Source organism: Leucopleurus acutus (genome assembly GCF_964270905.1).
Source record: "Leucopleurus acutus genome assembly, chromosome: 6".
Classification (NCBI taxonomy): Eukaryota; Metazoa; Chordata; class Mammalia; order Artiodactyla; family Delphinidae; genus Leucopleurus; species Leucopleurus acutus.
In genome coordinates, this window is record NC_139149.1 from 92,507,540 (window position 1) to 92,519,370 (window position 11,831).

At 38.3% G+C, this 11,831-nt stretch overlaps 1 protein-coding gene across 1 annotated transcript in view; it reads right to left on the minus strand.

Moving 5' to 3' along the window:
- Positions 1–11,630, minus strand: part of LANCL1 (LanC like glutathione S-transferase 1) — a 44,311-nt gene extending 32,681 nt beyond the window's left edge. The window contains exons 1-3 of the mRNA XM_082841376.1: positions 11,610–11,630; positions 11,201–11,297; positions 7,678–7,795 (exon numbers count right to left, since the gene is read on the minus strand). Of these exons, the coding sequence (XP_082697502.1) occupies positions 7,678–7,795; positions 11,201–11,281 (199 nt within the window). The 5' untranslated portion in view covers positions 11,282–11,297; positions 11,610–11,630. The remainder of the gene's footprint in view (positions 1–7,677; positions 7,796–11,200; positions 11,298–11,609) is intronic.
- Between the last annotated feature and the right edge of the window lie 201 nt (positions 11,631–11,831).

An 11,831-nucleotide genomic window follows, 5' to 3' on the forward strand; every position in this document is an offset into this window, starting at 1 on the left:
AGGAAGTCAAAAAATACCTAGAGACGAATGACAATGAAAACACGATGATCCAATACCTACGGGATGCAGCAAAAGCAGTTCTAAGAGGGTAGTTTATAGCTATAAAAGCCTACGTCAAGAAACAAGAAAAATTTCAAGTAAACAATCTAACCTTACACCTAAAGGAACTAGAGAAAGAAGAACAAACAAAACACAAAGTTAGCAGAAGAAATCATAAAGATCAGAGCAGAAATAAATGAAATAGAAACAAAGAAAACAATAGCAAAGATCAATAAAACTAAAAGCTGGTTCTTTGAGAAGATAAACAAAGTTGATAAACCATCAGCCAGACTCATCAAGAAAAAGAGGGAGAGGACTCAAATCAATAAAATTAGAAATGAAAAAGGAGAAGTAACAACTGACCCTGCAGAAATACAAAGGATCATGAGAGACTACTACAAGCAACTCTCTATGCCAATAAAATGGACAACTTGTAAGAAATGGACCAATTTTTAGAAAGGTATAACCTTCCAAAACTGAACCAGGAAGAAGCAGAAAATATGAATAGACCAATCACAAGCAATGAAATTGAAACTGTGATTAAAAATCTTCCAACAAACAAAAGCCCAGGACCAGATGGCTTCACAAGTGAATTCTATCAAACATTTAGAGAAGAGCTAACACCCATCCTTCTCAAACTCTTCCAAAAAATTGCACAGGAAGGAAAGGAACACTCCCAAACTCATTCTATGTGCCACCATCACCCTGATACCAAAACCAGACAAAGATACTACACAAAAAGAAAATGACAGACCAATATCACTGATGAATATAGATGCAAAAATCCTCAACAAAATACTAGCAAACAGAATCTAACAACACATTAAAAGGATCATACAGGGCTTCCCTGGTGGCGCAGTGGTTGAGAGTCTGCCTGCCGATGCAGGGGATACGGGTTCGTGCCCTGGTCCGGGAAGATCCCACATGCCGCGGAGCGGCTAGGCACGTGAGCCATGGCCACTGAGCCTACGCGTACGCAGCCTGTGCTCCGCAACAGGAAGGGCCACAACAGTGAGAGACCCGCGTACCCACCCACCCCCCCCCCAAAAAAAAAGGATCATACACCATGATCAAGAGGGATTTGTTCCAGGGATGCAAGGATTCTTCAAAATACACAAATCAATCAATGTGATACACCATATTAAGAAACTGAAGAATAAAAACCATATGATCATCTCAAAAGATGCAGAAAAAGCTTTTGACAAAATTCAACACCCATTTATGATAAAAACTCTCCAGAAAGTGGGCATAGAGGGAACCTACCTCAACATAATAAAGGCCATATACAACAAACCCACAGCAAACATCATTCTCAATGGTGAAAAACTGAAAGTATTTCCTGTAAGATCAGGAACGAGACAAGGATGTCCACTCTCACCACTATTATTCAACATAGTTTTGGAAGTCCTAGCCACAGCAATCAGAGAAGAAAAAGAAATAAAAGGAATGCAAATTGGAAAAGAAGTAGTAAAACTGTCACTGTTTGCAGATGACATGATACTATACATACAGAATCCTAAAAGTGCCACCAGAAAACTACTAGAGCTAATCAATGAATCTGGTAAAGCTGCAGGATACAAAAGTAATGCACAGAAATCTCTTGCATTCCTATACACTAATGATGAAAATTCTGAAAGAGAAATTAAGGAAACACTCCCATTTACCACTGCAACGAAAAGAATAAAATACCTAGGAAAAACCTACCTGGGGAGACAAAAGACCTGTATGCAGAAAACTATAGACACTGATGAAAGAAATTAAAGATGATACCAACAGATGGAGAGATATACCATGTTCTTGGATTGGAAAGATCAATATTGTGAAAATGACTATACTACCCAAAGCAACCCAAAGCAATCTACAGATTCAATGCAATCCCTATCAAATTACCAATGGCATTTTTTATGGAACTAGAAAAAATCATCTTAAAATTTGTATGGAGACACAAAAGACCCTGAATAGCCAAAGTGGCCTTGAGGGAAAAAAACGGAGCTGTAGGAATCAGACTCCCTGACTTCAGACTATACTACAAAGCTACAGTAATCAAGACAATATGGTACTGGCACAAAAACAGAAACATAGATCAATGGAACAAGATAGAAAGCCCAGAGATAAACCCACGCACCTATGGTCAACTAATCTATGACAAAGGAGGCAAAGATATACAATGGAGAAAAGACAGTCTCTTTCATAAGTGGTGCTGGGAAAACTGGACAGCTTCATGTAAAAGAATGAAATTAGAACATTCCCTAACACCATACACAAAAATAAACTCAAAATGGATTCAAGACCTAAATGTAAGTCCAGACGCTATAAAACTCTTAGAGGAAAACATAGGAAGAACACTCTTTGACATAAATCACCGCAAGATCTTTTTTGATCCATCTCCTAGAGTAATGGAAATAAAAACAAAAATAAACAAATGGGACCTAATGAAACTTCAAAGCTTTTGCACAGCAAAGGAAACCATAAACAAGATGAAAAGACAACACTCAGAATGGGAGCAAGTATTTGCAAATGAATCAACAAAGGATTAATCTCCAAAATATATAAACAGCTCATGCAGCTCAATATTAAAGTAACAAATAACCCAATCCAAAAATGGGCAGAAGATCTAAATAGACATTTCTCCAAAGAAGACATACAGATGGCCAAGAAGCACATGAAAAGCTGCTCAACATCACTAATTATTAGAGAAATGCAAATCAAAACTACAGTGAGGTATCACCTCACTCCAGTTAGAATGGGCATCATCAGAAAATCTAAAAACAACAAATGCTGGAGTGGGTGTGGAGAAAAGGGAACCTTCTTGCCCTGTTGGTGGGAATGTAAATTGATACAGCCACTATGGAGAACAGTATGGATGTTCCTAAAAAACTAAAAATAGAATTACCATATGATCCAGCAATCCCACTACTGGGCATATACCCAGAGAAAACCATAATTCAAAAAGACACATGCACCCCAATGTTCATTGCAGCACTATTTACAATAGCCATGGAAGCAACCTAAATGCCCATCGAAAGACGAATGGATAAAGAAGTTGTCGTACATATATACAATGGAATATTACTCAGCCATAAAAGGCACAAAACTGAGTCATTTTTTGAGCGTGGATGGACCTAGAGACTGTCATACAGAGTGAAGTAAGTCAGAAAGGGAAAAACAAATATCGTATATTAACGCATGTATGTGGAACCTAGAAAAGTGGTACAGATGAGCCCCTTTGCAGGGCAGAAGTTGAGACACAGATGTAGAGAACAAATGTATGGACACCAAGGGGGGGAAAACCACGGTGCGGTGGGGATGGGTGTGCTGAATTGGGCGATTGGGATTGACATGTATACACTGATGTGTATAAAATTGATGACTAATAAGAACCTGCAGTATAAAAAAGCAAACAAAAAAAACCAACTAATACTAAACTTTCTTTGGGTTATTTGTATGGAAATATGTTAATATAAATGTTTCAGATATTATATGAAATTTCTAAAAGTCTTATATGTTCTGGTATAATTTTATAAGTCATAATTCTAGTTATTACTTAAAATGTATATCTAAGAAAAAACTAAAAACAAAAAACAAATTAAGGACTTTATACCCTGAAAGAAGCAAACAAGACTTGAGAGGAAGCAGAAAGGGGAGGCAGAGAACTGTTTAATCAAGCTGAGCAAACAATAATGTTTCCCAGTATCAAATTTAGAACCTGTTGTAGCCCCTTTCTAAATTGAAATTACACTTGGCTCTTCAAAAATTATTTATGATTTGGCATTTCTATAACACTTCCTTTCTATGGCAGGCTTTATGAAAAGACTATTACTTACTGCAATAAGCAAATGAACTTAAAAATGAATAAGAAATTTTCAGTCAAAATCAAATATCAATTTCCCTAGAAATATAGAGCAGGCATAATATTGCTTAGCCAATTTCAAATATTTATAGACATTGGTAAATTTATCCTTATAAAAATTTCCCCGAAGTGGGCAGAAGCTAGAGATCCTTTGGCAGACGAAAAAATTGTGTGTTCCTGACTAAATACTCTGTGCAAACAGAGGAACAAAAAAGGGTCTTTTTTTTGTTATACAGGACTTATAGCAGAGATTGCTAGGTCTTACCCCCAAATCCATGTTCCTCTTCCCTTTAGTAACAGAACCTCAGGTAACAGACTACATTCACCATCCTTTCTTGCTAAAGGGTATGAATATGTGACTATGCTCCAGCCAATGCAAAGAAAGTAGAATTGAAATGCTGAGCGGGACTTCCAGAAAGTCTTTTTAAAGGGAAGAAATGCATTCATCTTTGCCTCTTTTTACTCCCTGCAGCCTTGAAAGGCCGATGTAATGGCTGTATATAGTCGCTATTTGGCCGAGGGTTAGAAGCTAGTGGCTGAGGGATGATGTAGCAGAAAGAAAGGAGCCTGGGTTCCTTTTGACATCCTGAGGCCATCATAGCAGCCCTGGACCCCCTCCCTCTGGCTTTCTTTTACATTAGAGAGAGAAAAAAAAAAAAACAACTTCTATCTTATTTAAGTCACTGCAATTTTGATTATTTTGGGTATATGCAGCTGAACCCAATCCTATTCCAAAACCAAGCCTATCTGAATCAGCACAAATACCAGACCGTACTTCCATTGGGGAATGAAACTTAACAAAATAAGATGGTAATTTAAGGTTCTAGTTTTAACAATCATGTAGTTTCTCAAAGAAACTATGTGTTGTATGCAAAAGCTTTCATTGCATACTGACAACAAATGCTTAATAAACATGAATGCTGAAGAAGAAAATTAAGTTTTAAAGGATTTCTAAAATTAGTATTTCCCAAAGTAATATTATTTTGGACAAGTTCATAACAAGAGCAAATAATAAGTTAATATTTATAGAAATATGACCCTAAATTTGGTGAACAAAGTTAAAAATATATAATCCCCTTTTCCTCAAAACTATTACTTTTTGAAAGATAATGAAGGGACTTCCCTGGTGGCGCAGAGGTTAAGGATCCGCCTGCCAATGCAGGGGACATGGGTTCGAGCCCTAGTCCGGGAAGATCCCACATGCCACGGAGAAACTAAGCCCGTGTGCCACAACTACTGAGACTGTGTGCCACAACTGCTGAAGCCTGTGGGCCTGAAGCCCGTGCTCCGCAACGAGAAGCCACTGCAATGAGAAGCCTACATACTACAACAAAGAGTAGCCCCTGCTCGCCACAACCAGAGAAAGCCCAGGCGCAGCAATGAAGACCCAACGCAGCCAAAAATAAATAAATAATTAATTAAAAAAAAAGATAATAAGGCACAAAAAGTAACATACAAAGTCACACATAATTATGTAAACACTGCTTTGAGACATAACACCAAGTATTTTTATTGTGTTAAGATGTTTGTGAATGTATTTTTGGTAATAGCAGTTATGAATAGATGACTCTTGATAAGATATAATATAATGGGAGGAAAAGGTATTATGATTTTCTGCGGTTGAATCAGCTTTAGTTTCTCATGCAACTCAGAGTTTTATGCTATTCAGATGGAACACTGCACAGGAAAGCATTTTACTTATCAAAACACTGGAGGAGACTCCATTTTACATGGGAACAATGGCTTTTTAACAGTGCTTGATGGGGAGACATTAGGAACCTTGCCTTGAAAGCCATTAGCAAATTTATCTAGAAAATTTTATGCTACATCATGAACTAACCAGCAACTGAAGACATCCTAAACTGCTTAGTGTGCCAATTGCCCCTATGAGCTGCTTTCAGGAGACAGCAATGAGTATCATAGATACTGAAGCATAAAAAGTTGAAGGACATGGGCAATTCAAAGAAAATGATGTCAAAAACTCCATAGTGCCAAAAAAATTTAAACAAACTTGCATTTTACTTTGGAGTAACATTTTTTCTTTCTATTTCCAAGTAAATTTTAACTTTGTTTCTCAACTAGCCCTGCCAATAGAGGAGCTTTTCCTTACACTGCCAAACTATCAATTCAAACTTGAAATCGATCACCACTTCTTTTTCTCCTAAAGCAAGGTACCTTATAATATATAATAAATAATATAAGCTCACCTGAAGCAGGTGAGTTAGAGATTTAAGTCATTCTTTTTTTTTTTTTTTTTTGCGGTACGTGGGCCTCTCACTGTTGTGGCCTCTCCCGTTGCGGAGCACAGGCTCTGGACGCGCAGGCTCAGCGGCCATGGCTCACGGGCCCAGTCACTCCGCGGCATGTGGGATCCTCCCGGACCGGGGCACGAACCCGTGTCCCCTGCATCGGCAGGCGGACTCTCAACCACTGCGCCACCAGGGAAGCTCAAGTCATTCTTTTAACAATCAGTTATGGAATTAAATCTAACCATCTGTCTCAGTTGTCCTGTTTTGTTCAAATACTCATAATTTAAAATAAAGAACAGTAATGCTCATTAATGAGATTCATCTACCAATTACTGAGCAATTGGAAACAGCAGCTACTCAATAAATGACAGCTGTTGCTATAATGTCTCTTGAAGCAAAATACTTTCATTTTATTCTCACCTTAACATTTCTTGTGTTAAGCTTCTAAAATCTACAAAAATCATAAAACTAAACTATAAAAGGGAGGGTCCAACACTATTGCTTTTATTTTATAAAATACTGACCGTAAACGTCCCTGAGAGATTATCATTTTACTGATTTTATCTGCCTTCCCCATCCTCGTAAGAAATCACTTGCCATAACTGAGAGGATTGCTAAGAGACTGCTATTAGTAAATTCCTCTCAGAAAAGCTCTCAAAGTATGCTCTAAAGATGACCATCTACATCAAGACCACCGAGGCTTGCAAACTGCAGATTCCTGGCCTGTTCAAGACTACCGAAGCAGAATCTTGCTGTGAAGCCCAGGAACCTGCATGTTTATGATAAGCATCATTGCCTCAAAATCAAATCCAAACTCCTTAAGCTGAAAACCTATTCCTCCTTGTCTGCTTTTCAGAGTAACTGGGAAACACTAAGTCTCTAAATTGTGCTTTCTTCAAGATTAGAAAGCTGTCTATCTCTCTGTATTAGTAAGCTAGCTGCAGTTATTCAACTTTCCTTCTTTGGTTTCTCTCGCTCTCACTTTTTTGGCATTTATGTACTATTTCCTCCCAAACTTTCTCAACCTCTCAATGACCAGTAAAACAGTGAATGTACACCAGCCAGCAACAACTATACTGGAGGATTAGTTCACGGAATCTATCCTCTACCCTGAGTTCCTGTATGGATCCCTGCTATGTGGTAACGTTAAAAAAAAAAAAAAAGACAATTCTGGACATGTTTTATTTTCCATGGGCAAATTCCTCTGTTTCATGCACTGCATTTTGGGAATCTTCCCAACTCTTCCCACTGAAATTCCATCTCTGAATTAACTATGTAATGCTGAACATCAATTTTTCTCCCAAGTATGGCAGCCATCCAAATTTGTGTCAGGCGTGAACTACAGGAATATGCTTACCCTGCCCTAAATTCTGAGCACTGTTAAAGATCCAGAAGATGCCCAGGTTAGGCTGAGAGCACAGCATTCTCCCCAGAAGCAATTACTCCTGTGCAGATGCAGGAAGCATTTAAGGGTGCAGCATTCAGCCAGACAGCTCTCCTCTACCACGCTTATGCCAGTTCACAGTCAGCACTTCATACCTGCCCAGCCAGTGTAAACAGTGCTATCCCGAGGGTCTGCTGACTTTAGGCCTCTCTCCATTTGCTGAAGAAGCTCTCGAATCTTATTGTTCAGGCGTTGTGAGAACTCAGTAGTCAGCTGTAGGTATTAAAGGGAAAACAAATATCAAAAAATATAGGGCACTGGGTGTCCTGGACTATAGGCTATTAAATATAGGAGGGTACTTCATTTCCACTTAAGCTACATTTTTTTTGCCTAAGAGAACTGGACAATTACTTTATTCTTAAACAAGAACAAATTAACAAAACTTAAAAGTACTACTGTGTTTTCTTACTCAAGTTGGGAAATATTTTTGGTATAACTTAAATGTTTTACATAAAATTTTTAGTTAAATACTAAAAAAGGCTGCCAGTGATAAACTGGATCATAGTAATTTCCACCTACTAAGAATCATCTATTATTTAAACCAATATTTTTTATTATAATAAAAGTCATTTTATTAAATTAAGCACAAATCAGAAAATGTTTGCTGTTTTCAAGCCACTGGAGTTTTAGTATTCAAGCAGCAGCAATGTTAATCCCCTAAAGAAACATTCTAATTGCTTCTGTTATTTGAAAAATGAAGATACACATTTATAAAAAATCCATTTATTAAAAATGTATAAACATTTTTAAAAAATTGTAGAAGTAGCATAAGAAAAGCAAAAAAACCTCACAGATATCAGGAGCCTTCAGCAGAGTAGAAAGAACATCAGACTAAGTATCAAAAACCCATGCCCAGCACAGTGCCCAGAAGGCTTGGGGCCTCATAAATACTGCTCAATGAATGAGCCCAGCTACATCCTTATCCACTATTAGCTGAGTGACCATGCTCAACCCATAACTCCTTTATGCTTCAGTTGCCTCTGTAAAGTCAGGATAATAATACCTGTCCCACCAATTTCAAAAGGTGCATTGAGGATCAAGAGATTGTGTCTCTCATGTCACTTGCATTCAGGGATGTAAATGTTGATAGTTTTACTATTTTAAGCAGTCCAGTGGTCTATAAAGTGTAATAATTTGGATATAGGTTGAAAGCACACTGAGGCTGGGGTGTGGGGTTAGTGACATCCATATAAAGGCCCACATATGTGGCACAAACGGTGAGGCATACTGAATAATTATGTTATTTGTTCTAAAAGTAACTGAAAAGTATTTTGAAAGTTCTGTAGACACTGAATCATGAAGTGTCTTAAAAGAACATTTTAATGTATCCTTCAATATTTTTAGGAATCTGCTGTGATTCCCAGACTTGGATTTCACAAAGCAGTAAAACTGTGAAACAATGTTGGGGAACATTACAAGGATACAAGACATTTCATCACACAAGGCCTGTAAAAACAAACCTAACTTACTCCCTGTTAGCATCATAACCTCATTTTTTTAAAAAGGGCATTTAAAAACTGAAAAAAGTAGAAAAAGTGGTATCAGAATTATTAATAATAATAAAAGATATTAAGGTTTACTGATACTCTGAAGAGTATCTCTGATAAGGCAAATCAGACGATTAACCATATCTGGGTTATTTATTCTAAGCACCACTATGATCCATTATTTCACTATCTGAAGAAGAAACCAGTGTTTGATGGACACACTCCCTTTATTTAACAATGCCTGCCAAGGGGTTAAGATTTCAACAAGCCTTAAAAATACATTTTGTAAGGTAAAATATACTTCAGTATTGATATAAAAGGTCTATAAATCTCAACTAGATAGAAGAGTGCATCTACATAAGAACATGTCATATTCTGTTCATAGATCATGGATAATTTATCATCTTGCCTGGCCTTACTGTAAGCAACCAAGAATGATGAGAATGCCTCAGCCTCAAGAAGGGAAGTCACTTTCTATTTGGCACATAATTGCATTTAAGAAAAGTGAGCTGCCTAAGAATACTGATTGCTTGTAGCAGACCACAAAATTATTCAAACCTAGGAATAATTTGAAGAGTGTATAAAAACGCTTTTTTCTGATAGATGCCAGGAAATAGAGCAGTTCCTTATTGAAATCTTTGCATTAACAAATTAAGGAGGACAGATCTTCAGGGTCCAATCCTTGATGTTCAACATTAAACAATTTTAAAACTGGTAGGTTAATTTCTTTCTGGGATGGGTCCAAAAACCATGTGTTGGGCAATAAATTACACTATTATTTGGGGGCCAGAATTCAAATTTATGAACATTTTTTTTCTCCCTTAGAAACAGAGTTAAATTTATAAAAAGCATTTACTTTATAAACAGCCTAAATAGTGAGATACATTTTATTGAAGGCTGCTTTCATTAGGATCCATCCTCAAGTGTTCTCTTTGCCAAGTAAGCATGAAGCAGCAGGTCTTCCTCCAACAAGACAAGACAAATGCTTCAGCTTCAGGATCTGCAGAGCTGGGCAGAATGCAAGTCCAAATAGCCAAAAGGAAGCCATCTGACTTCAAGGTAATGATTACAGGCTTTGTTTAGGGAGTTCAATTCTGGTCTTAAAAGAATCAGATTGATTCTAGCTCCATATACACTTCGGCAGCCTTCTATCTTACAGCTCTTCTCCATCTCTTTCATTCCTCCTACATGCATTACTCACCCAAGTTAATTTATAATTGACAAGTGTTTTAAGGAAAGAACCAACAGAATCACTGAAAGTTCACTTGGCAGATATGAAATCTCTAAGGCCCTTACATCACATGCAAAATGCTTTTCATATGGCTGATAAGCTTAGAAGAAATAAACTGGTAAAATTTTAAAAAAATGTGTGCACATTTAAAGATATCACTCTTCCAGCCTAACTCACTCTTAGGATTTCTCAACTAGGTATTCTTAAAAAGAACTGTATTCCCTCTTGACAACTATATGCAGAGGCATGAGAAAACACAGGCTTCTGGTATCTCATATCCAGGTTCTCTTTCTTACACTGACTTGTGAGGTGCTCACCAGTTAAACTGACCAGTTTTATGTATTTATTTATTTTCCCGTTGTGGGGATGTCCTGGGAAGAGTGGAAATGATACAAAGATTTCAGGGACTATGTCCCAAATCTCTCTTAGCACTTTCACTTTAAAGATGTCTTCACCCCATTCTAGTTTACTCTCCTCCTTACCCTGTCCATAGGCCTGTTCAATCATAAAACAGTAACACGGCACCTGTGAAATGCCATCAGGATTTCTCACCTCTCTTTAAAAAACAAACCAAAAGTGATCAAAAAATTCAAGATTACACAGAAAATTGCAGAGCCGCGAATTTTTATAATTTAGATATCAGTGTTTGAGACTGTTTCAATTATTAATTATTGTTGATAATATTAACAGTGCCTCCTTACAGAAGTTCAATATTTTAGAGCGCAAATTGTATATTTTCACATATACTTTATATATTTAAAATATATTTTGTATGTTTATAGTGAAACTCTATTATATTTTTTAAAAAAGGATGCTCATCCCTTTCTTTCAGGCAAAACTGAACTTTCCAAACACTCGGGGCTGGAGGTAGGGGTGCAGGCAGATATTTCCCAAACTCACCCTCCCAGCAGAATCAAAGTAGCCTTCGGCCAGGGATTTGTTATAATCGGCATAAGGATTCGGGAAGGCCCTTTGCGCCATGATGCCAGAAACGAGCCTGCAGAACAGGGGAAAAAGAAAATCTACGTTGAGATACGGCCCTCGGCCGAGTTGCAAAGGCGGCGGCCAGCGCCCCGGGAACACCTTCCTTCCAGTTCCCGGACCACTGCTTGGTCCTGGCGGTCCGAGCGGACCCCGGGCCCACCGCGGCCCAGCCGCTAGGGCGTGGCACCTCCGCAAGAAGGCTGCCAGGGCCCCGAACCCACAGCGAAGAATGCGACCCGTTTCGCACCCCACGTTCGCACTCTCGAGATTCAAAGTAACTACCAGCCCAGGGTCCCTAAGTCCTGCACGGTCTCGGGCCACTCACCCCGCAGCCTCCGGACAAAAACAGAAGGGACGCTTTCACGGCCCACTTCCTGCCAGCTGGACCAATCAGAGCCTTCGCCACTCCGGAGGCCCGCCCCCTTCTCATTTTCACTTGTTAAAGAGACAGAAGTGTGGTTTCCAAAGGATGATACAGGGTGATGTAATTCTTGGAGGGCTGGAGTGGGGACATATCTTAGAATAATGTGCAGCTGTACCCAATATT